General features: G+C 41.0%; 1 protein-coding gene across 2 annotated transcripts in view; it reads right to left on the bottom strand.

Moving 5' to 3' along the window:
• Positions 1-228: 228 nt before the first annotated feature.
• The window catches only part of LRRC8D (leucine rich repeat containing 8 VRAC subunit D), a 104,187-nt gene continuing 77,911 nt past the window's right edge, over positions 229-26,504 (bottom strand). For both annotated transcript variants that reach the window (XM_053590838.1, XM_053590839.1), the window contains exon 2: positions 229-3,159. In XM_053590838.1, coding sequence (XP_053446813.1) covers positions 581-3,157 — 2,577 coding nt within the window. In that variant the 5' untranslated portion in view covers positions 3,158-3,159 and the 3' untranslated portion in view covers positions 229-580. The remainder of the gene's footprint in view (positions 3,160-26,504) is intronic.

Below are 26,504 nucleotides of genomic sequence, written 5' to 3'. Positions count from 1 at the left end.
TTCAAAACTACAAATCTATAACATGGAATTCTCAGAAGCAGCAGGAGTGCCATTAAATATTATAAGTGCTTATTTGAGGTGCCTTAAATTAAAACAGGAAAGAAATCAATATTTTAGCAAATTTAAATTTACAAATTTGGACCTGATATATCTGTCTTTAGTGGTCTGAGTTAAAGCAATATTGCACCAATTAAGCAAGGTAAATAAAGACACCTCAAAAAAGGTGAAATTGTAAGAAAATGTCAATTTAATCATTTAGCAGGCAAGCAATTTGTAAACATTCAGTAGCGGCAGCATCCAAGTTACAAACAATTTAAAAAGAACCAAGATTAGTGATTATAATTTTTCCTTCCCTTTCCCCAAAAGAAAAAAAGAAACAAGATTTGGAAATGAATGACTTAAAATCCTACGAACATGGAACATTCAGTTACGTCTTCTATCAGCCTTCTATGCATCCTCTCTGTTTTATTTTAAAAGATGTATCTACTCCTAAAATGCATCATCTTGCAATAACTTGTACGTGAGCATCTGCAATCTAGGAAGCTGTTCCTGCGCGTGGCTGTGCACGCATCATCTCAGTTTAAATCCCATTTGCAAAGGGAACATTTATGTCTTGGTTTAATGCTTCTTTGACTTCGAGTGGCAGGGTGTCAAAAAGGTGATCTTCCACAACAAGCCCGCTTTTCTTGAGCATCCGACACTGGCCCAGCTGGGCGGGCAGGCGGTCCAAGCAGTTCCCCTTCAGCTCCAGCTGAGTGAGCTGGGCGAGCTGACCGATCTTCTCTGGGAGGGAGGCGATGCAGTTTTGCCCCAGATTCAAAGTCCTCAACTTGACACATTTAAACAACTGTTTTGGCAGAATGTCCACTTTGTTCCCCGTGATATGCAAATGCTGCAGGTTCTGAAGCAGTCCTATTTCTACTGGAATCAGCGAAATGTTGTTGTAGCTGACATCTAAGCATCTGAGTTTCTGTAAACTAAATACTGCCACCGGTAAGGACTCGAGCTTGTTGTTAGAGAAATAAAGTGACTCCAAATTTTTGACGTGGGTAATGGAGGGAGGAATGGTGACAATTTTGTTATGCCATAATTTCAAACAAGTCAGTCGTTTCAAATGCTGGAAACTGATGATTTCCTCAATTGTGCGTATGTTATTTGACTTTAAATCGAGTTCCTGTAAATTAGAGAGGCTGAAAATAGCATGTGGAATTCTCTCTAGTTCACAGTTCTGGAGTTCCAGCTCAGCGACATTCATCATTTTCTTAAGGCTGTTCAGTACCAAGAGTTTAGTACCGTCATTATGAATGACTAACTTTGTGAGATGTGGTGCCACATCTGTAATGTTGGAGGGAACTTTGGTCAAATTGCTCTTCACGTGGAGAATCTTAAGGTGCCGTAACTCTCGGAGAGATTCAAGTCCTATCATCTTATTGTTTTCAGAGTTCAAGTTGCCTATCAAGTACAACTCCCGAAGGTTTTTGAGCAAATACACCCAGGCGGGGATTTCAGCCACATCGGTGAACTTCACATGAAGGCATCTCAAGTGATCGCGAAGAAAGCTGAAAGCAGTCTGTTCAACTTTTGCAGGGCAGTGGCAGAGGTGGAGCTCTTGGAGATTTGTCATTTGAGAAATCTTAGCAGGAATTTTAGCTTCGGGGATCAGTTCAAGCTTCAACACATCCAAGTCTGTGAGGTCGAAGACAGCATCAGGCACTCCCGACAGCATGAACAGATGTAACTCTTGCTTGTCCTGGGCATTTCGTGAGACGTGCTGCCTGAGTTTTTCAAATGTCCACTCGTGGTTCAAACTAATTTCCCTAAGTTTGTTTTCACTGACTTCTGATAAGAACACACCAAAACGCTTGGAATACAGCTGGTCGTACTGGTCTACCATGTGCAGAAGGAATGCAAAATCGTTTTTGACATCTGGAATGTCACTGAAACTGCTCTCTTCTCTGACTTTTTCAAAAGAATATTCTTTCAAAGGTATCCTGAATAACCAAAAGAGAGTATAGAGGCAGATAAAGCCATAAACACAAATAATGGATATGTAACTGATGAGAAGCTTTTTCAGCATGTAAGCCATATTGTGGGTACACTCAAACACCTCATAACCAGTCAGATGCTCAACTTTCGGCTTGCAGACGTGCTCAAAGCTGATCGCATTGACAAAGTTCGCAGTGTAGCAGAGAATAAAAATGAACTTGGCTGTTTTGATAACTGTTTGCACCACGTAGAGTTTATAGATCAAGTCACTATCTTCCACATGGGCACGGAACTTCCTGACCTTCTCAAACAGGGCTTTGGCCTGTTCTCCGTCTTTTTTATCCAGGATGGTCATGCTCGGAACTTCGATCACGGGTTTCTCTGCTGAAAATTTGAAGCCAGTTTTATTGATCATTGGAGTGCTGGCACTGGGGCTGCCTTCGTCACTGCTGGTGGACACATGCTTTGGTAGGGTCTGTGCACCTGTCATCCTCTGCTTGTTTTCCTCTGAGTCTTCACAGGCTGTCTCAGACAGCGCTTTTGTAGTCCAAGGGGATTCAAAGCACTTTCCCAATATTGAAACAAAATGTTCTACTTTTGAGCACGTTTTGGGATATTTGAACCAGAAGTTGCTACTGACCATAAGAATAATAGTGTGGATAAGAGCAAGGTATGGGAAATATTTAGAATACCATGGAAGGGCCAGATGGTAACACATCTGATTAATAAATACATATTGCTGAAAATCCAAGTTTGTCTTCCGGCCCGCTTCATCTTTCTTCTCTTTCTTTGCCTCCTGATTTGGGACTGTGAAATCTGCACGAGGATACGTGGCTCTGAGAGGTATGTCAGGTGTCACAGCAGATGTGCCAAAGGAATTGTCACTTGTTGTCCGCCCATCTTGGTCTTGGCTGGTGGCTGCTTCTATCTTGGGGATGTCAGTGGTGACATCGGCATTTCCTGGTGGTGTATGTGCCTTTGAATTTACAGGAGCTGGCAACACTGGCAAGCAGACCACCTGATCTTTGGTAAGTTGCATGGTTCCCGCAAAGATGGCTACCATCAGCATAACAACAGCCAGGTAATCCATAAACACATCCCACCATGGTTTCAGGATTCGGTAAGTTGGCTGAATGTCATTAAGTGATGCAACTTCTGCAAGGGTAAACATTCCTAGAAAACAAGAAAACAAAAGACAGTATTACAGAGATGCAAGTAAACACAGTAAATGAGAAAAATCCTATGCCTGCTCCTAATTACAGTTTTCTCATCCAGCCCTTTTTATTCAAGTTAATGGTCGTAGGAAATACATGAAAAGGAACAGATGTGAGAAAACTGGCCATTTGTTTCTAGTAGCTTTTCTTTCCTCAGTGCAAGAGGAGAGAAAAAAAGTGAGTGAGAATTGTGTTCCAGGTAAGAAATAAGGATAGCTTGCTCAAAGTCTATTGTGGGTACTTAACTGGACCTTGAAGGGTGACAGCAGAATGGCCTTTGTTGTGCACTGGACTGATTTAAGGTTAAGACCAAAGTTCTGGGGTACAAAGATGGGATGAGTCCTATTTTTTATAAGACCAACTGAAGGGTCTGTGTATCCTGTTAAACTCTAGATAGCCTTCTATTCCAGACTTTGTTCTTTAACTTACTAACGGTGTGATTCTCTAAGCCTTGCGTTTCCCATCTATCCTGTAGGCAGGCTCTTAGCACTTTCTCTGGCCAGAAGAATCTGTTAGCTGTTTATGTTTGTACCAGTCACCGTGGGGGTAGTGTCCCCCAGGGGCAACTGAAAATTAAGGGTTTATGACAGAGATGGATGTGGCTATAATATTTATAAATCTGAACACTAAACCTAGATTTGGGTTTTAGTTTTTGTAACGACTGGAAATATTTAAGGCAGCCTTTCTAAGTTTTGGTACTTTATCTGTAAGAACTAATATTTAAGGCAGCCTAAGTCTTGGTACTTTATCTGTAGGAACTAATATTTAAGGCAGCCTTTCTAAGTCTTGGTACTTTATCTGTAGGAACTAATGTGATTTATACTCATTCATTTTTTTCCAAGAGGGTGTCAAAACTGAGAACCAGGCAAATTGATCTACTCTAAAAATGACCATAAAGTAACTTGCTTGAAGAAATTAGATCCTAAATTTGCTTGGTAGAGAATTTAAGTTTTCAATAGTATATCCATATATTCAAGAGGAGGTAAGAGGAGATAAAAGAAGCCAAAAGAAAAAGAATTGTAGCAAGTAATTTCTGGGCTGACAGGACACCTATGGATTGAAGATCTGTAATACTAAAAAGAGCTATCTTGAAGACAGATCTTCAGTGACTCCAGCCTTTAGAAATCACATGTAGAATTCTTTTTTTTTATTTTTTCTGAGATAAGAGTCTTACTATGTCACCCTGGGTAGAGTACCGTGGCCGTCACAGCAACCTCCAACTCTTGGGCTTAAGTGATTCTCTTGCCTCAGCCTCCCAAGTAGCAGGGACTACAGGCATCTGCTACAACGCCCAGCTATTTTGTTGTGGTTGCTGTAGTTGTCATTGTTGTTTGAGCTGGCCCGGGCTGGGTTTGGACCCACCAGCCTCAGTGTACGTGGCTAGTGCCCTACTGACAGCTACAGGTGCCACCCACATGTACAATTCTTAAATAAAGATTTATTGGCTTAAAAAAAGATAATTAAGGGTCTAGAGTTTAAGAGATATCTTAGTATAAGTACTTGAGATTTATCAATATATGTAGCTGAAACTCTGGCCTTTGATGCAGTGCCAATGGAAAGCATGTGAATGGAGAAGAGGGCCAATGACCTGCTTCTGAAATAATCAGTGGTGGTGACGCTGTAGAAGTCAGGGCCAGTAAGACCTTGAACTCTACAAAGCAGGAGACTCTAGAAGCAATGCAGGGAGCCCTGATGCCAGGACACTCGAAAATGTGGTCATCATTTACTACCATCTGACAACTTTATAGTACTGAAACTAATTTATTCAAATTATAAGGACAATCATTCTGAAAGAACTAAGAGAAACCACGATGACTTCACAGTCACAAATAATGGGAATAGGCTCCTATAATCATATACATGAACCAAATGTTTATCTTTTTGAATTAAACAAAATTACCACATTCTGTTTTCTTGGGAGGTTCTTGGGGTTTCAAAATTCATACATAAAATGACTTATTTATTTAAAAAATTAATAAAAGGCTCAATGCCCGTAGCTCAGTGGTTAGGGTGCTGGCCATATGCACCAGGGCTGGTGGGTTTGAATCCAGCCAGGGCCTGTTAAACAACAGTGACAACCACAACCAAAAAATAGCCAGGCATTATAGCAGGCGCTGGTAGTCCCAGCTACTTGGGAGGCTGAGGCAAGAGAATCGCTTAAGCCCAAGAGTTGGAGGTTGCTATGAGCTGTGATAGCCACGCACTCTACTGAAGCTGATGTAGTAAGACTTTGTCTCAAATAAATAAATAAATAAATAAACTAATAAAAGACAAAACGGAGGCAAGGCAAGGACCCCAACATTTTGAGAGTACATTTAGTTTTTCAGACAAAGGGTAGAAGATAGATTTTTTTTATTTATTCATGTAAAAGCTGCCTGAAATACTGTGTTGAGAATTTTGGGCCAACTCTGGCTTCAGTAGAAAACAGAGCTGTGATTGATTACCAGCATTTTTTCTTGGATGACAAGGAGAGAGGTGACACTACAGCCCTTTGATTCCGCGTACACAAACGTGTGCTGTCTCACTCTCTGTTTTAAATTAAGTTTCTCAAAACAAGGAGCGGTTGTTATTTTTTCTGAACCTTCCATATATATACATTCCTGTATAGAGTAGGTACATAGTATTTCTTAATAAAATACAATAAAATTTTATTCAATTATAATAGCAATTCCCACATTTTATTCAATTGTAATAGCAATTCCCACAGTTAGTTTTTAAGTGAAATCTCTTAAGTACACAGGTAGACACAAGCCTATTATAAAACTATTAGAAACTACGTGCCCAGACTTCAGGGATTAAGTATGAAATGGCTGGTGTCCAGTCTTTGTAAAAAAATTACCAAAGAAATTAAATATTTGCACCTTAGTAGGGGAAGAGGAAGATAACATCCCCGCATGAACCCCTTTTATTCTGAGCTCCTATATCTTGTGGGGGTTTTGGTTTCATGACAGGCTTAAGAATTTAAACAGGAAGAAAGGCTACTGAAATCACAGCACCCCAAACCAAATGAGAAATCGCTCAACCCCAGGCCATCTCTACCCTTCAGTCCCTACCTAGAACCCACAAAACACAGCACTGAGCCACAGGTTACAGAATGACTCTTATTTCACATACAGAGACTGGAGAATATACCTCATGTAAGTTTATGTATGGCCAAGGAAATATGACCACACTCACAGACCATGGACTTAAAAGGGCTATTTACATGGGTAATAGAAAAAAATAGGTTTTTCTGCACATAACATTTCTTCCTTCCTCTTTTTTTTTTTTGAGATAGTGTGTCACTCTGTCACCCTAGGTAGTGTCATGGCATCATAGTTGCAGCAACCTCAAACTCCTGGGCTCCTGTGTTAGCCTCCTGAGTAGCTGGGATTACAGACTCTGCTAGTTTTTTCCCAATTTTTAATAGAGACAGGGTCTCACTCTTGCTCAGGCTGGTCTCAAACTCCCGAGCTCAAGCAATCCACCCGCCTCAGCCTCCCCACGTGCTAGGATTATAGGCGAGAGCTACTGTGCCTGGCCATAATATATATTTCTCACAGAATTTTTCTTTACTCTTCAACTACAATTACGCACTGCACAACAACGTTTCTGGTCAACACTGGACTGCATACATGCTGGTGGTACCATGAGATGGTAACGAAGCATATACAGAAATCTGACATACTGCACTAGATATTGGCATTGCAGATTAAGTAGGAGAAATGACTGATATTCAATAATGGTGCTAGGGCATTTGATTTTCCATATGAAAAAAATAAAAATAAAAATACCATCTAGGTCTGTATAAGTATACTCTATGGTGTTCCCCACAATGATGAAATCATCAAATGAGGCATTTCTCAGAAGGCAACCCTGTGGTCAAGCGACACAAAATGGTAGTTGCATTGGGCTCCAGAGAAGCCAGAATGTTTGGATTGAGGGAATAATGAATTTTGAAAGTCACTATATACTAAGAATATGGGTTACTTGTCCTTTGCACTATGGTTAACCACATTCAATCCATCTTCCATTTCTGCCGTTCTTTTGGCTGAAACTCCACTCCACTCCTCTCCTCTCTAGACTCCCTGTGCTCTAGGTCCTGACTTTTTCCAGGATCCCTAACAAACCATTCTCTCCCTGTGTCCAGCCCTTCCTACACTCTGATTCCTCTGCTTTGAATACTTCCTCCACACCAGCCCTTCACTGGCCTCTCCCAGAAAGCCTCCCCTGGTCCCGGCCTGCCGAGGTACTCCTCCCGCGGCTCTTCCAGGGCTCTGTCCCTCCACCCACCCCAGCCTTCCTCACACTGAGCTTCTGACTCAATGGGGACAGACACCACATCCAGCTTCCATCCTTGTCTTATACGTCCCATGCCTGACACACAGTAGGTGCTCAATCAAAAAATTGATCTTTGAGATCTTGATCACCATCTTCAGCATCATAAAAATTCCTTGAGGGCATTTATTAACTGCATATGTATGACTGAGCAGAACAACCTTGTATTAACTGAACCGCCACCATGAGGCAAACTGGACCTGCGTAAGAATAAAGACTCTAAACCAGATTTCAGCATAAAAATAATTACAGGACCAAACAGCAGATAAATGGTGAGATCCTTGCAACCGGCCATATTTTGCAGCTGTCAAAAGTTTCAATGGTGGGGGGCGGTGCCTGTGGCTCAGTCGGTAAGGTGCCGGCCCCATATACCGAGGGTGACGGGTTCAAACCCGGCCCCGGCTGAACTGCAACCAAAAAATAGCTGGGCGTTGTGGCGGGCACCTGTAGTCCCAGCTACTCGGGAGGCTGAGGCAAGAGAATCGCGTAAGCCCAGGAATTGGAGGTTGCTGTGAGCTGTGTGACGCCACGGCACTCAACCGAGGACCATAAAGTGAGACTCTGTGTCTACTACAACAACAACAACAACAAAAAGTTTCAATGGTGGTTTTCAGGCATTTTGGACTTGGGGGAGGCTTGGTTCCCGAGAGAGAAAAGGCTGATCATTTTCCCAGTGAAAGAAAAAAAGATAAAAAGTAGTAGCAGAGAGCACAGCAGTGGAGCACCGTAACTTCACACACGGCTGCCGGCTTGGGCCCCACACGCCCAGCAAGCAGAAGAGCAGGCAGCAACGCCAATCTCACGCGAGCGCCTCTCCTCCAGCGCACCGGGGACTCCACCACCCTCGAGGGCATTTATTAACTGCATGTGTACGGCACTGAGGGTTTGGGGCCCTAGTCCTTTCCTCCAGCCCACTTCCTTTTCATTTCTGTTGAACTCTTCTTTATTCCTTAAGTCCTAATTCAAACACTATCTTTTCCTTCAAATTCCTATTATATTGTCTAATAACAGTGTTTCTAATTCCAGTCTCTTCAACTAGATCTTAAAAAAAAAAAAAAATACAGAGTGGCACCTGTAGCTCAAGGAGTAGGGTGCTGGCCCCATATACTGGGGATGGTGGGTTCAAGCCCGGCCCCAGCCAAAACTGCAAAAAAAGAAATTTTTTTAAAAATTTATTTTAGAGACACAGTCTTACTCTGTCACCCTGGGTAGAGTGCCGTGATGTCAAACTCTTCAGCTCAAGTAATCCTCTGGCCTTGGCCTCCTGAATAACCGGGGCAACAGGTGCCCACCTGGTTTTTCTATTTTTACTTATTTTTTTTATTTTTTTATTTTTACTTATTTTTTTGAGACAGAGCCTCAAGCTGTCACCCTGGGTAGAGTGCTGTGGTATCACAGCTCACAGCAACCTCCAGCTCCTGGGCTCAAGTGATTCTCCTGCCTCTGCCTCCCAAGTAGCTGGGACTACAGGCACCTGCCACAATGCCCAGCTATTTTTTTTTTTGTTGTTGTTGTTGCAGCCATCATTGTTGTTTGGCGGGTCCACACTGGATTCGAACCCGCCAGCTCAGGTGTATGTGGCTGGTGCCTTAGCTGCTTGAGCCACAGGTGCCAAACTCGTTTTTCTATTTTTAGTAGAGACAAATCTTGCTCTTGCCCAGGCTGTTCTCAAACTACTGAGCTCAAGCAATCCACCTGCCTTGGCCTCCCAGAGTGCAAGGATTACAGGTGTGAGCCACCGCACCTGGCCTCTTCAACTAGCTCTTGATCTGCTGGTGGGTAGAGGATATGTCTTATTTCCCTTTGCATCCACCATCCCTACTCCCACCCTTGAAGAACACAGAAGGCACTTAGTCCTAATTATAACACTGTTACTTGTCATCGTCCATTAGACTTGTCATTGTCAGTGTACCGAGCACTGCTCTAGGAGCCTTACATCTGATATAATCCTCTTTTTTGGTACAGACTATATTCCTAAAAGTTTTTAGGTGCAGATTTGGGGGAACTAAGGGAATGGCTCCATTTCTTTTCTTTCTTTCGTTCTTTTTTTTTTGAAACAGAGTCTCACTTTGTCGCCCTGGGTTGAGTGCCATGGCACTGTAGCTCACAGCAACCTCAAACTCCTGGCCTCACATGATCCCCTTGCCTCAGCCTCCCAAGTAGCTGGGATTACACGGCCTGCCACACGCCTGGCTATTTTTAGAGACAGGGTCTCACTCTTGCTCAGGCTGGTCTTGAACTCATGAGCTCAAATGATCCATGAGCCTCGGCCTCCTAGAGTGCTCCCAAAGGATTACAGGCATGAGTCTCTGTGTCCAGCCAAATGGTTCCATTTCTAACATGCTATATGGTATTATAAAATCCCCCAGAATTCCCAAAATTAAAAAGCAAACAATACTGAGTGCTGTGAGGACGTGGGAGCAACTGGACTCTTACACGCTGCTGGTGAGAATTTGGTAATATCTACTAAAACTGAACATATGTGAACTCTGTAACACAGCAGTTCTAGTCTAAGTGCGTACCACAGAGAAACACGGGTGTGCATTCATTAAAGGATGTATAAGAATGTTTGTAGCAGCGTGATTTGTAATAGCCCTATATTGGAAGCTGTCCAAAATGCTTAGCAAGAGCAGAATGGAAAAATATAAAACATGCTATACTTAAAAAAATGGAATATTAAGCAGCAATAAGAACAATCTGCTATGTATTCAATTTGTAAAATGTGCTCTATACACTGGGGCTATGTGTCTTTTTTGGTCATGCTTTCATTTCAATAAAAAGTTTCAAAAAAAGGGGGGGGGGTAGTAAAAGAAGCTGCAGAAAACATAGCTACCCTGGGAATGTGCTGTGACATCAGTGAGGCTTTGCTTCTGCCCTGCCCCAAGGCACGTCTAGGATGGCTGGGTCACAGGACAGCAAAGCCTGTCCCCTTCTCTGGTGGTCTCCCCTCACCATCCATCTCTCTGGCCCAGGACAAGGAGCATGCTCTCCCTGGGGTACAAAGGACTGATTCTGTAACAGGACAGAAGGCACAGAGACAGAAGCATGTGATGTTCAAAAGCTCTGGCTGAAAAAAGTTGAATGTACACTGATAGAACTCAAGTGGAAACACTGCCTGAATTTCGCTTAACCTTCACGACATTACTCCGAGCTGCCAAAACTGTTATTTACCCTTGGAACATGAGGAAAACAGATTCACAGAAGTTAAAACTGTGGAAGTTAAATAACTAGGAGATAAATCTAGATTTAAAATTCTATCTAAGGCCAAAACACATATCCTTTCTGACAGATTACACTGCCTCTCCTCTATATTTCTCACGCTTACAGTGCTTTACAGTTTGTAAACTACTTTCCTATGAAAGAGCTCCACAGATTTGCACAATACTCGGTGATCTAGACATTGCTATTGCTCAATAATAGAAGGAAATCTGACGCACAAAAAGATTAAATGTCCTCCCTGAGCTAATTAAGCGAAAGAACTAATAGCACATGTCATCTCAAATCTTTTTCTCTACTCCATGTCATCCAGTGGCTGTGTTTTTGGCTAAAGGTTGGCTGTTGAAGGAGACTTCTCACTGTTGTCCTTGGCTTTGAGGAGACAGAGCAATGAAATTATGTAATCGCTACCATCCCTAAGGCAATCTTTTAAGATATTCACGCAGAATTTAAGAAAACCACCAACCCCATGCCAGGTACTATGGAGGGGAAGACAGAAAAGGGCTAACATAGTCCTTGCTCTCAAGGAGCTCCCAGTCTAATGGCAAACGATAAGAGGTAAGTGTGTAGTAAACAGCACAGTAAGAAAACCACTCTGACCTGGTTAATACAAAGTACGGGAGATACATGGGACAGAGCGAGCCCAGGCTGCTCTGCATGAGGAAGTTGGGAGGACTCCCAGAGAGGTGGCTTATAGGCTGAGATGGGAAGGAGGGGGGTTGGGGAAAGTGGGTAATGCAATTTTGGCTGAAGAAATAGCAAGTGCAAAGGCACATACATACATGAGAGAAATGATGTGACAAAAAAACCTTCAAGTAATTCTAATGCTATCCCAGCATTAGTTAGGTATACTCACTCCTGTACAGACACCACAGCTCATAAGACAATGGATGGAAACCAAAGGATGGTAACTACAGTGGACGTGCCCAGGCCACAGAGCAGGAAACCCACACTTTCCTATCATGTCAGCTGCTGACTAGCTCTTTGAACTAATGTGTCTGTTGCTCCCTTTTTACCTATCAAAAATGGGCACAATGACGTGTCCTCTTACCACTTCCCAGAGGGTGTTTTACCATTAAGTGAATTAAAGGTGCAGCTATACTTTGAAACAAAAGTTGCTTTTCATATGTTGAGTGTTTGCATGGGTGAATAATGTACATTGTGATCCTCAAGTGACTTCCTAATGTGAAACTGATAAAAGAGGAGGTCTCTATCTGGCTTTCTGAATTTCAGAGCTTGAGTTTGATTTCCTTAGTGAGTCAAGGCTCAAAATGGCTATAAAGTTATCAGGCAATTTGTTTTTGTTTTTTAATTTGAGGAAGGTACATTTAGTAAGTATTAATCGCGTTTATTCTTTGGTTTCTCCTTTATAGTTTGTCTCTTGCAAGAAAACGTAATTAGAAGCTATGATGGTTGGATAATTTTGTGAACATACTAAAAGCCTTTTGAATTGTGTATACTTTAAATGGGTGAATCCTATGACACATGAATTTTATCTCAATGAAACTGCTCCAATGGAGAACCTAGGATCTCGGTCCTTTGTCTATAACCATCCTTCAATAGAAGCAGAACGGAGAAAGTAGATATGGTCATAGCCTGTTGGAGATATTCACACCAGACTACATTCTACGTTCAAATATGCTGTGAAATGACTGCTATGTTATTACTATTAGATTGAACTGGTTCTGGAGAAAAAGCTTTATCATTTTATTTATCCTCTTTGGTATCCATGCCTCCTCTTAACGAGAACAACTACGTCTCAGGGTCACGTATTAGAACACCTGGTCTGGCCCAAAGCCAGCCTCTGAATATCAAGCCTGTCTTAGCCTCTAACTGAAGACGATTAGACCAATTTCTTGAATTCTGAATTAGCATGTAGCACTACATACACAGGATAATTGTGAACTAAATAAATGATACAAATTTGTTATTCCATTTCATTCATTCTTTTAGAAACAATTAATTAAAATTACTTATATTAGGAAGTAGCAAATTATACTATGAAGAACACAACTCTGATGTCCAAGAAATTGCATTCAAATTCTGGTCTTTTCTCACATTTATTGCAAATGTGCGTAGTGTCTGTTGGAAAGCTTCCTTCTTTCTTTTTTTTTTTTTAATTTTTTTTTATTTTTATTTTTATTTATTTATTTTTTTTGTAGAGACAGAGTCTCACTTTATGGCCCTCGGTAGAGTGCCGTGGCCTCACACAGCTCACAGCAACCTCCAACTCCTGGGCTTAGGTGATTCTCTTGCTTCAGCCTCCCGAGTAGCTGGGACTACAGGCGCCCGCCACAACGCCCGGCTATTTTGGTTGCAGTTTGGCCAGGGCCGGGTTTGAACCCTCGGTATATGGGGCTGGCGCCTTACCGACTAAGCCACAGGCGCCGCCCCCTTTCTTTCTTTCTTTTATTTGTTTGAGACATAAGTCTCACTCTGTCAGCCTGGGTAGAGTGTGGTGGTATCATACTCACAGCAACCTCAAACTCTTGGGCTTGAGCAATTCTCTGGCCTCAGCCTCCCAGGTAGCTGGGACTCAGGTACCCACCACGATGCCCAGCTAGTTTTTCTATTTTCAGTAGAGATGGAGTCTTGCTCTTGCCCAGGTTGGTTTCGAACGCCTGAGCTCAAGCAATCCACCTGCCTTGGCCTCCCAGAGTGCTAGGATTACAGGTGTGAGCCAAAATGCTTGGATTGGAAAGAATATTAATGAGATTGTTACTATCCTGTTTTCCCGAAAATAAGACATCCTCCGAAAATAAGACCTACTTACAGGAAAGATAAGACGTCCCCTGAAAATAAGACCTAGCACATCTTTGGGAGCACACCTTAAAATAAGACACTGTCTTATTTTCGGGGAAACAGGGTAGCAATACAGAAGAATACAATCACCTAAGTTAAAACTTAGGTTCATCTGCACTAGGAAGTCTTCAATAACCCTACTAAAGTAAGGAAGCCAAATGGCTTTGAAATGTTATTTTTAAAAAAGAATTTAGCCCATTGAGGTGACTCATGCTGTAATCTTACCATTCTGGGAGGCTGAGGCAGGTGGATTGTCTGAGCTCAGGAGTTTGAGACCAGCCTGAGCTAGAGCGAGACCTCACCTCTAAAAAAAAAAAGAGGATTGCTTGAGCCCCCAACTTAGAGGTTGCTGTGAGCTATGATGCCACGGCATTCTACCGAGGGCAACAAAGTGAGACTCTGCCTCGAAAATAAATGAATAAATAGTTTAATGTATAAAGAAACAAATGCTCTGACCAATCTCCTGTTTAATTTTTCACACAGGTATGAATTCCCTACCCAATGAAACACCAGCTTTCATTTTCTTTCTGTAGAAAAACAACAATTACAGCCTTCTTGGTCAAACTGGGCAAATGCGAGAACAATCAAAAGACCAGTACAGGTCAAATTCTTAAATCCTTCATTGAAATACATCAAAGGAGAACAACTTAAAGTTTATAAAGAGCTGATAAGTTACACCATCACTACAATGACTCACCCAACACTCAATATACATATAGACACAGATGTGTAGGCACACACAGACTCACGTACCATACTAGAATCAGGTAGCAAAAAGTTATATAATTAAAGAAAATAACAAATACTTCAGATGCAAAATAGGAAAGAAGGAATGATTTCATTTTTCCCCACCAGGCCACTGTACTATCAGTAAGTGTTACGTAAGTGTTAACAGTTGTGGATATTACCATATGGAATGTGCTCTACAAATACAACATAATTCACCAGTGTTGTTCCTTCTTAAAAATGATAAGAAATTATACTTCAAAAAATAGCTCTCTTCTAACACCATTTTTTTTTGGGGGGGGGGAGATACAGTCTCATTACGTCGTCCTCGGTAGAGTGCCGTGGCATCACAGCTTATAGCAACCTTAAACTCTTGGGCTTAAGTGATTTCTTGCCTCAGCTTCCCAAGTAGCTGGGACTACATGCGCCTGCCACAACATGCGGTTATTTTTTTGTTGCAGTTGTCATTGTTTAGCTGGCCTGGGCGGGGTTCAAACCCACCAGCCTTGGTGTATGAAGCCAGTATCCTAACCACTTAGCTACAGGCACCGAGCCAAAAACACTACTTCTTATACAACTCCTACCAACACAAGATTTCACATTAGGTAAAAGAGACCCATTTTGCTAACCACCAAATGCTTTTTATAAATCCATTTAACACCTGAAAGAAGAGCACTACAGAGATTCAGAATTAGTGAAATATAATAAGAATTTTACACAAAGTATACTTCAGTATCTCTTTGGGGGTTTCTTCCTAGAGTACTACTATTCACAGAGAAAATGTGCCTCAGAGCTAAGGAACAGAACCCTAAATCCATGTTAAGGCCCAAGGCAAAATATCTTAGAAATTAACACACAAAAAATGTGTTAAAACATTGCTGTGAATTTTCTTGCTTTTTCTTCTAGCTCTCAATTCTAAATGTCAAGGCCCACGTTTGAGAGCTTACAAATGAAATCTTATTTATGGAACAATACAAAAAAGGCTCTAAATCAATGGCCTCCACATTTATTGCAAACTACTCCAGTTTCTTCTGCAAGTTATCACTAGAATTTTCTTAATCATGAACTCAGGCCAAGAGAATTTCACAAAAACTTTAGTACCTATAGGTCCCACTTAGTCTGCTTTCTATTAGAAACTTTAACAAATATTTGCAGAGTATTTGCAATATTCAGGTTTTGGGGATTAAAAGAAGGAATAATTTTTTAAAAAATTAGAAGCTGCTTTTACTCAGGAAGCAATTTAAGAGGAAACATAAAAAAGTAGGGGATAATGACAATAGTCTGATCAACAGCCTCTAGGAGTCCAGCAGCTAATGGATATTAAATTCAAGGCTCCAGAAAAAGCCCCCCTGTGCTACAAGTGAAGCATTTGGTTCAACCTCTATGATCTTAACTAACTTCATTCAGTTTATAAAGCAGCCAGTAGGATTTCTAAGAAAAGCTTGGCTTACAATTTTAAATCCTCTACTACGTTCCATCAGTAAGATGGACATTAGATAAAAAATTTATAATTTCCCTTTCAAGTTTATGTTAAGTTTCTATATAGTATGCCTGAAATTAGTTTTAAAAAGTAAACCAGAATGGAACTCTCTTGCACCATGAACAGCTTTCCATGGTCTCAGGAAGTTTGTGGCATTGTCTTACAGTTGTTTTAGGGACAGAAAGCCCCTTTGATCATAAATAAGCCCACGGATATCTGCTCTGTATACAAACAGAAGAGAAACTGCCAATCCTTATTCCTGGTTTAGTACAGATCACTGGAAAGCACCTCAGTACCTTGTCCTAGGGCTTATCTTACTAACCCCCTTAAAGTTAATATGAGAGAAAGAAACTCAGATACTGATACAAATTCCAATCTTTCATAGGCAGCTTATTTAGTTAAAAAGGCTATTGGCATTTTATTAGAAGATTCTACCCATTAGGACTAAAAATGGATACAAAGCCAGATAATAGTTGCTCCAGACACTGGCGGAACTGTCAGTTCTGTCTTTCTCCCTCTGTGGACTTGAGTCCCTCCCCCTAAGGAGAGGAGAGTTTTGTTTTGTTTGACAGAGTCTCAAGTTGTTGCCCTGGGTAGAGTGCCATGGTGTGTTCATGGCTCACAGCAAACTCCGGCTCTAGGGCTCAAGCTGTTCTCTTGCCTCAGTTTTTTCTATTTTTATTAGAGACGGGGTCTCACTCTTGCTCAGGCTAGTCTTGAACTTGTGAGCTCAAGCAATCTACCCGCTTAACTTCCCAGAGTGCTAGGATTACAGGCATGAGTCACTGGGCCCAGCCTCTAGGAGAGGAGAGGTTTTTTTTTGTTTGTTTGTTTTATTTGCACTACCCTAGGGTATGGCACAGGGATAGGCACCTGAGAAAGGTTTGTTAACAGAATTAATCACATCAGGGCTGGGGAACCATCTGATTTCAAGATGTTCTTTTTTAAACACCAAAGGAGGCAAGGGAAGCTTCATCTCTCTCCACTGCACCTCTTTTAATAAAACAATATGTTTTGTAAAATTTGGATTCAGTCAAAAGGCCAAACTTAAGGACAAGGTAGGTCGCAAGTTTCCTTAAGGCCACAGGTTCCCCACCCTTTACTAGGGAGCACTCAGAAGGTGCTGAACCAGAGCCAAATGCTGTCAGTGAGGTCATTATTAATTATGCCAAAGTCAAAATGATCAGCTTTGACAGGCATTTTCCAATGTCCAGACAGACAACATTAGTACAACTCTTTTTAACAAGTTGTTAACTTATTAACATCTTATTCCAATAAGATGATTTTCAAGACCAGTGATTTTCAAGAGCTGTGCTGCAAAAATTTTTAAAGACCATTAATTATTTTCAAAAGAAGTTCAAAAAACAGTAAATATATTCTTTTTTTCTTATTCTTTTTTTGAACAACATAATTTAAGTTTGCCATGGAAGTTTAACTACAAGTTCAAGTATGCCCGGAGATACAAGAAGTTGAAAAACACTGCAATAGACCATCTGCATGCAGTTCAACTGGTAATTAAGCATTCTACAGGGAAATCAAGGCAAAGCTAATCTTGGGCATATCCTCACTAAGAGGTAAAAACAAGGTCTGATTCCTGAAGGAGGGCAGGTGATAAACCAGTGTGATCTCTGAAGCAGAAGTTAATAAGCACCATGTTGGCAAATAACCAGGTGATATGAAAGGTCAGGGAAAAAGAAGTTCCAGACACGGAGGCTCCTTGAGAATATGAAGGTTCCAGAACCTTCTCCAGAGCCTGCGTGGGTTTTCCTGCCCATCTGCAGGGGCAGTGGAAGTAGAGATTCTGACTGAAGGTAGGTAATCCTTGAGTTAGAGGTGCCTGCCATATTTGACTCTTAAAGCAGAATTTCAAATCCCAGTGTTGGGCAAATGCCCAGCACACAGTAAACATTCAATAAAAGTTATGTGCTGTTATTATACACTGTGTTGAGGAAGGTGTTTTAAATAAAGAACTCTAAAAAAATTCATCTTCACCACCTGCTACAATGGGAAGTTTTTCTTTCATGAGAACTGGTACAGAGCCATAGAACACAGATGCTCTCCACTTGGCTTTGGCTTTCAAGAAATTTAGCCAGATTTTATACAGACATTATGGACACTAACCCTTAGCCTAAATCTTCATTTAATTATTCATTTATCCCTTCATCCAAGAAATATATACTGTCCACTCAAGTCCTAACACTATGCAGATTCCTAGAGAAAATGTGGTGAGCAAAATCAGACGTATTTCCTCGCTCATACAGTGCATACTCCAGGGCAGTGCTTCTCAACCTTCCTAATGCCGCGGCCCTTTAATACAGTTCCTGTGGGTCGCAACCCACAGGCTGAGAACCGCTGCTCTAGGGGAAAGAAATACTCACTCAGTTGGATATTACAGATTAAATCGCCAACTGTCAAGAGCTAAGTGGATTATTAATTAGATTATTTTCGAAAGAAGTTCAAAGCACAGTAAATATATTCTTTTTTGAACAACATAATTTAAGTGTGCCATGGAAGAGGCAAGTTCACTGCACAGTGATGGCAACTTAAGTATCAGGACCCCTCCCTTGCACAAGGCCCTGCACCTTGTTTCTTTATGTTCTTCTTTTTTTTTTTTTTTTTTTTTTTTGTGGTTTTTGGCCAGGGCTGGGTTTGAACCGGCCACCTCCGGCATATGGGACCGGCGCCCTACTCACTGAGCCACAGGCGCCGCCCAATGTTCTTCTTTTTGTTAAAGAGAGCTCCCTAAAGTGCACAAATTTCAGATCTCAGAAAGCCTGGACCTTCTTCTGGTTGGTTGCTACATGGCATTACAGAAGTAGATAATTGGGGGGTTTTCCTCCAGTTGGCAAGATCAGGGAAGAATTTTCTGAGAAAGTTATGACAGATGTGAGGTGTGAAGATTGAGTAACGGGGCATGCTGGCCCAGATGTGCAAAGGCCCTGTGAAGGGAGGCAGCAAAGAATACCTGAGGACCGGGAAGGAGGTTTCTAATGCAGGCCCTAGAAACTTAGCTGATATCATCAAACTAAGGGCAGTGGGAGGCAGTGATGTGTTTTAGCTGGAGATGAGAGGTGGATGAAAATCTGATTTGTGTCACTTATTTATCTGTTTACTTATTTATGCAGCTGTGGGTTTATCTATTGATTGATCGATCGGTAGACATGGGGTCTTGTCATGCTACCCAGGCTTGTTCTGAACTCCTGCCTTCCAGAAATCCTCTCTCTTCACAATCCTGAAGTGCTGGGATGACAGGCCTAGAATTGTGTCTTTTAAAAGATTACTCCGGGCCTAGCATACAGGTTAGTGAGGGAAGATGAGAGATCAGGAAGAACTCTATTACATGACTCTAGGAAAAGGAACTATGTAGTTAAAACTATGAGACACAAAAGGGAGTAAAATCGACAGATTTAAGAATCAGGCCATTCTATAAATAACAACAGGACTTGAATAGCAGAGGTGAGAGAAAAAAGGTGTCAAGGATGACTCTCACTCAGAGTCCTTAATACTTCTCCATTCCATTGTTTGCTCCTTGTTCTTTTACTCTGATTTACATGATTTTATTGTAATTGAATCTTTTTTTTTTTTTATAAAACCTTTCAATCCTTTCGAAAAGCAGGCAGATTTTATATATAAGAAATAAATAGGCTTGGCACCCATAGCACAGTGGTTATAGCATCAGCTACATACACCGAGGGTGGGGCGTTAGAACCTGGCGGGGCCAACTAAACAACTACAACAAAAAAACAGCCGGGTGTTGTGATGGGCGCCTGTAGTCCCAGCTACTTGGAAGGTAAGGCAAGAGAATCGCTTAAGCCCAAGAGTTTGAGGTTGCTGTGAGCTGTGAATGCCACAGCACTCTATTAAGGGCCACAAAGTGAGATTCTGTCTCAAAAAAAAGGAAAAAAAAAAAAAGAAAAGAAAAGAAATAAATAGGCTCGGCACCTGTAGCTCAGTGAGTAGAGCGTCGGCCACATACAGAGAGGCTGGCTAGGGTTAAAACCGGGCTCAGGCCTGCTAAACAACAATGACAACTGCAAAAAATAAAAATAAAAATAAAAATAGCCAAGCGTTGTGGCAGGTACTTGTAGTCCCAGCCACTTGGGAGGCTGAGGAAAGAGAACTGCTTACGTCTCAAGAGTTTGCTGTGAGCTGTGATGCTACAGCACTCTACTGAGGGTGACATAGTTAAGACTCTGTCTCAAAATAAATAAATAAAATAAACGGAAGGCCAAGTGTGATGGCTCACACCTGTAATCCTAGCACTCTGGGAGGTGGGTGGATTGTCTGAGCTCAGGAGTTCAGAGCAGCCTGAGCAAGAGCGAGACTCCATCTCTACCAAAAATAGAAAAACTATTGTAGTGGGTGCCTGTAGGTTCAACTACTCAGGAGGCTGAGACAAGAAGATCACTTGAACCCTACAGTTTGAGGCTGCTGTGAAATATGAAGCCACATCACTCTGCCTAGGGTGACTGAGTGAGACTTTATCTCACAGACACACACACACAAACACAAAAAAAAAAAAAAAAAGAAAGAAAGAAAAAAAAATACAAGGTCTCACATGTTTGGGCAAGAAACATGAAATCTCTCAGCTCAGCTGGAAAAATACACTTTAGTGCTATCAATGTACAAGTCATTAATAACATTCTTTTGCAAAACTTCTGGGGCAAAGCACAATTTAAAACCGAGAGCAGTTAATTTTGTCTTCACTTATAGTTAGAGAACTATAATGAATCGCACTGTGCAACACTGTGTGAAGTACCGTCCAGGGAGCCAGCTTACCATACATCATGCATCTTACAGGCGCAGCCAGTGATTACTCATGCTAATAGAGTCTGGTTACTGGAATAAAATAGAAACTAATACAAAATTAAAACCCCCCAAAACTTTCATTATTCCTTTTAGGGAGACAGGGAAAGCCAGTACAGTTTCATTCTCAACTGGGTTTTCTGTAGCTCCATATTAAAGTAAGTTCACATTTTAGAAGCAAACAATTGCCAAGCAGTGGGTGAATAGTGAGGTCAGCAAAGACACAAGGGTGAGAATATGAGAATATAACCAAATACTGCGCACCTGTATGAAAAAAGTCAACAGTGGCATGATCTGTACATAAATAACATTCTACTGGGTCAATTTAAAATCAAGTTGGTAGCATAATGGATAAATAAGAATGTGGCTGAAGCAATTAGCGTGCCTGAATTTTCATCCCATCTCTATCTTTTCCCTGTAAAATGGGAACACAAATGTCTTGCATCACTAAACCTGAGCCTGCATTTTCCTTATTAATGAAACGGGAATAAAACACCCCTGTGGGAAGGTGCACACGCCACCCGGTGTGATGCTGAGCACGTGTATGCCCACTCACTGAATGTTACCATTCCAACTACTCCCCAAGTTAGCTCTAGATGTCCAGAAAAGTTTGAGGAGAGTGGGGGTCCCTGAGGATAACCCAGGATTTGGAACATGGTGGTCACAAAGAAGAAAAATAAAGGATCAGGAAGTTTTTCAAGAGGGGGAAAAAAAAAAAAATCAATGAAGAAAAGAGAGGAAGCTGGGTTCAGGGGCTCACCCTTGTAATCCCAACACTTTAGGAAGCTCAGGTGGGAGAATCGCTTGAGGCCAGGAACTTGAGATCAGCTAGGACAAATAGTAAAAAAAAAAAAAGCCAAGTGTGGTGGTGTGCAGCTGTAGTCCTAGCTACCCAGGAGGCTGAGGCAGGAGGACTGCTGGAGCCCAGGAGTTTGAGGCTGTAGCAAGCTGTGACAATGGCACTGCATTCTAGCCTAGGGGACAAAGCAAGACTGTCTCAACAAAAAAGGAAAAAGAAGAAAAAAAAAAAAGAAAGAAAGAAAAGGAGAGGTGACAAGAAAACCAATAGTTGAGGAGACTTTAAGAGAGTAAAGGTATAAGTCAATCAAATATAGAGATTAAGAATAATCAAGACTCGGGTGTGCCGGTGGCTCAATGAGTAGGACACAGGCCCCATATACAGAGGGTGGCGGGTTTGAACCCGGCCCCGGCCAAACAGCATAAAAAAATAGCTGGGCATTCTGGCAGGCGCCTGTAATCCCAGCTACTTGGGAGACAGAGGCAAGAGAATCTCCTAAACCCAGGAGTTGGAAGTTGCTGTGAGCTGTGAGGATGACAGAGTGAGACTTTGTCTCTAAAAAAATAAAGAATAATCAAGACTCTTAATCCTTCACAATATAATCTCTATTATGGTGGAACTCTTTGTTGACTTTAGAAAACATTTTAGAATTAACTAAGAATTCTCCCAACAAGTTAGCCTTTTAAAGTAATACAAAACTTATTCTAGAATCAGTGATGTTATAAATTAGTTAACTTGGCTGAATATTACTTTGTCCAGTTTTGAAGGATTTGTTAAAGCAAAGAAATGTTTTATTCATATTCAGTATATTTAGTCTAAGTATTTAGCATCTACTTGTGTAGCTCGTGTGCAAATTACTCATGATCTTTAGAGAATCAGATCTGATACAACATTTAACTGGAAACCCTTCTTCCTAAGGTGTGCTTAGAATTAATGGTCTCTTTCCTTTCCCCAAATTATATGAACTAGAGGAGTTTTAAGAGAGAATCACCATGTTATGATGTTATAACTGATAAGATTTCTTCCAGTGTTAAAAGCATGAGTAGAGATGTAAGACTGAATTCCCAGTCAGTCCAGTTTATAAAAACTCTGAAACCGTCCTGTGGTGGAAGGTACAAAATACAAACAGGCATACTTTCTGATGCAGCATGTTGTTACTAAATTTAGATGGGTTGTGATGACTACATGAAGATATCTGACTTTGTGGAATTTTAGACATTTACTTTCCAATAAAGCACTTTATTTAGCTTTGAAAAAAATGGCTCAACTTTTTTTTTTTTTTTTTTGGAGACATGGTACTGTCTCACCAGATAGTCTCACCATGTCACCCTCTGTAGAGTACCATAGCATCACAGCTCACAGCAAGCTCAAACTCTTGGGCTTAAACAATTCTCTTGCCTCAGTCTCCCAAGTAGCTGGGACTACAGGCGCCTGCCACAATGCCCAGCTATTTATTTGTTGTAGTTGTCATTGCTGTTTAACAGGCTGAGGCCCGGTTCGAACCTGTCCGCGCCCTAATCACTGAGCTATGGGCACGGAACCCCACGTTAACATTTTATTGTTTATTTTTATTCATGCCTATTGTGTTCTATCACCACGTTAACATTAAAAAAATTTTTTTCCAAGTCAACATTTTTGATAAACTGTTTTGCATACTCAGGTGTCAACGTGCCAGTGTATTTACTTAGATGCCTGCTATTTTAACTGTAGAGGTCATTGTCGGTGTTTTACAACCAATTTCGTGTCCTCTCCAAAGAGGAAAGAAAGGATAACATTAATCCATGTCCTGGGGGTGAACATAATCAGACCCAGGGGCTCAGACCCCACCCAAGTGAATAGCTACTTCAGCCATCCAGGACCCATTTCTGGCATATCCACAGGAATTCCAGACTAAAACATGAGATACTGAATGTAAACTAAGGTCGAAATCTTACAAGTGAGAGAAATTATCTATCTGCAATGTAATGATTTTTGGAGTGATTAAATGTTGTTTTCTTTCCTCCCATGAGCATAAAACAGTAAAAATAGATCATTATAACCAAGAAACAAGTTGCTTACTTGTATAATTTTACATATAACACATTAGAACTATAACTAATAACATTTAATGCCTTGCTGCACCAGTATCATTAGACAGAAGCTGCTAATGCTAAGAAAGAAATACATGAGACTGAAGGTGACTGTTCACTCATCAATCAGTGCATTCCTACACACTAACTGTGTTAGGGACTGGACATTTGTATAATGTATCTTGCTCATTATAAACCTGTGTTGTCATGAAGCTATCAATCTCAGAAGCACTTATATTTTCAACAAATGTTTGGCTTAGGTAATGTGCTAGGTGCTGGGCGTATATCCACAGCACAGCATGACAGACACAGGTCCTTGCCCTGCTACAGCTTTAAGATTTATTCAGGCTTATTTCAAATATTCTGGGAAAGATGAAACATCAGCCAGGTCGACTGCATCAGGAGTTGGAGGCTGCAGTGAGCTATGATCAGGCCACTGCACCCCTGCACTCCAGCTTGGTTGGGCAACAAAAACCCTGTCTCTAAATTAAGAAAAAAAAAAAAAAAAGAAAGAAAGAAAGAAAAGATGGAGCATGCAGCAGTATCACCATTCTGCCCAGATTTAGGGTAAGCTGTCCTAGTATCTAAAATGACAATAAAATATTTGAGTGTCAAGAAACCTTTGATAACTGAGACAAAAAACAAAAGCAAACATATAATTTGCATCTAAACCGGAAAACTTTTGAGGGTAACAAATGCTAAATGAGGTGGGATATGAGAATAAGGTACAAGAAGGGACTCTATTAGTAAAACAAGACATCATTGTCACCATAATTAAGGTTACATGGGCTAGAAATATCTGATATCATTACGTAAGATTGATATATAAACACAAGTCTAGAAAATAATTTGTAGACATATTATAGCTTAGATATTTTACAGTTAGAGTCCATTCAAAGTAGATGATGTCTTGGGATAGTCTTTACTTCTTTATGAATAGGGACTGACCTTTTGTTTTGATGGAATTTGCATTTCCTATGACAGTCTTTTCTACTAAAAAATCTGGAATACAAAAAAGATGAAATACACATAAACTATCAAAGCAGCATTTCCCACACTTTTCCACGTCAGAAGATACACAGAAAATGATAGTATTTATAAACTTCATAAAGTGGGAAACAGATGAAGGTGTTCACACCTGGAGGATGCCCTGTTCCCTGGGCTGAGATTTCTATTATGGCAAGCACGCATTCATTGTTACCAACATGCCAGGGTGCACTAGCCAGGAAATTGACCCAAATTATGCAACACATTGATAGATTATACTCATTTATACATTTATAAGATGGCAGGAAATAAGTGATATTTCTTCCATTGAGAAAGAGACTATGTCAATACTATCCTTCAGAAAATGTTGTGAAGATGGCCATAAAAGGATGGCAAACGTACTGAATGTAAAAATCAGAATGATGAGACAAAAAGTATAGCCAGAAATTCCATGTTACAAGCATTCATCCGTATGTTCATGTATCTTGTGCTACCAATTTTCACTACAAATGCATTAGTTGAGGATAAAAGCTACAAACTAACTGCCCCCCCACCCCCTTTTTGAGTCTCACTTTGTCACTCCAGGTAGAGTGCTGTAGCATCACGGCTCACAGCAACCTCAGGCTCCTGGGCTCAAGCGACTCTCTTGCCTCAGCCTCCTGAATAGCTTGGACTATAGGCACCCACCACAACTCCCAGCTTTTTTTTTTTTTTTAGACAGAGCCTCACTGTGTAGCCCTGGGGAAAGTGCCAGGATATCACAGCTCGCGGCAACTTCAAACTTTTGGTCTCAAGCAACCCTCTGTCCTCAGCCTCCTGAGTTGCTGGGACCACAGGTACCTGCCACAACGACCAGTGAATTTTTTCTATTTTTAGTAGAGGTAGGGTCTCACTCTTGATCAGGCTGGCCTTGGACTCCTGGGCTCAGCAATTCACCCACCCCAGCCTCCCAAAGTGCTAGGATTACAGGCATGAGCCACTGTGCCTGGCTATCTTTTTTAGTTATATGCCCTTAACTCTGCATTGCATATTTTTCTGGAAGGGAAAAGAAAACAAAAACCTAAGAGGTATCGAATCCTATTAATATACATGACAACTGCTGAAACTTTTAAGGACAGGACTACATAGGCTTAAAACAAAAATAAAAACAAAATCCTGCCCCTAAAACCCAATAATTTCCTCTTAAGCTGACATTTTAATCAATCAAAGTTCTCAATTCCTGTGATAAAGACCACTAAAGTCTTGCAACTAAGTGTTGCCCGGACACCATTCTTCCTTCCTACTTTTTTGGTAACAGACACCTGTCAGCACTGCCATCTGTGTAGCTGGGTGTACTGATGCCCATCCAGTGTGAAGGTTTCCCAGCCTCATTTGCAACCAGGTATGGCTACAAGGCAAAAAGGATGTGAGAAGTTGTTCAACTTTCTGGTAACTCTTCTAAAGACAAGGCTACTTGATTTGGTCTTTCTCTACCCTTTTTTCTACTGGCTAGAAACGGGGACAGCAGGCACAACCTTAAAAAGCATGTGTGAAGCTTGGCAGAGCTATCCTGCCAGCCCTGGGCTGTTCACGTCTGTACTGTTCTGTGAGATAGAAAGTGGTAGCCATCTTGTTTAAGCCATTCTGTTAGGGAGGCTCAGCGGTTTAGCTGATCTCATAATAAAATCTCTGACTAGCAAAAACACGTCTTGAATAAAAACCTCTAGACATAGATAAGATTTATTCTAATTTTGTAGTCAATCCTTATTTATAAAGTGAGCATTTTCACAAATACTGAAGGACTTACAGTGGAAGTATAAACATTAAAAACAAATAGTATTTTATAGTAACAAATCATTTAAAACAATAATGTATAACCAATACATTACAATTTATTATAACTAAATGTAACACAGAAATTATATTAAAATAATATAAACGTAAAATGACACAATAAGTGTAACAAAGTTAATAAAGTAAGACTTGCGAGAGGCCAAATGCACCAATCAAGGAGATGATTATATTCCGACTGTTGTAACGAAACATTCTCTGAGGAGAGCTACCGCAGTTAAAAGGAAGGGGCCTGGAGTTCTGTAGAGGCCAGTAAATAAGGCAGTCAGCAG

Source organism: Nycticebus coucang, chromosome 5, assembly GCF_027406575.1.
Source record: "Nycticebus coucang isolate mNycCou1 chromosome 5, mNycCou1.pri, whole genome shotgun sequence".
NCBI lineage: Eukaryota > Metazoa > Chordata > Mammalia > Primates > Lorisidae > Nycticebus > Nycticebus coucang.
The sequence above is the reverse complement of the archived record's forward strand: the minus strand, read 5'-3'. Positions and strand labels throughout refer to the sequence as shown.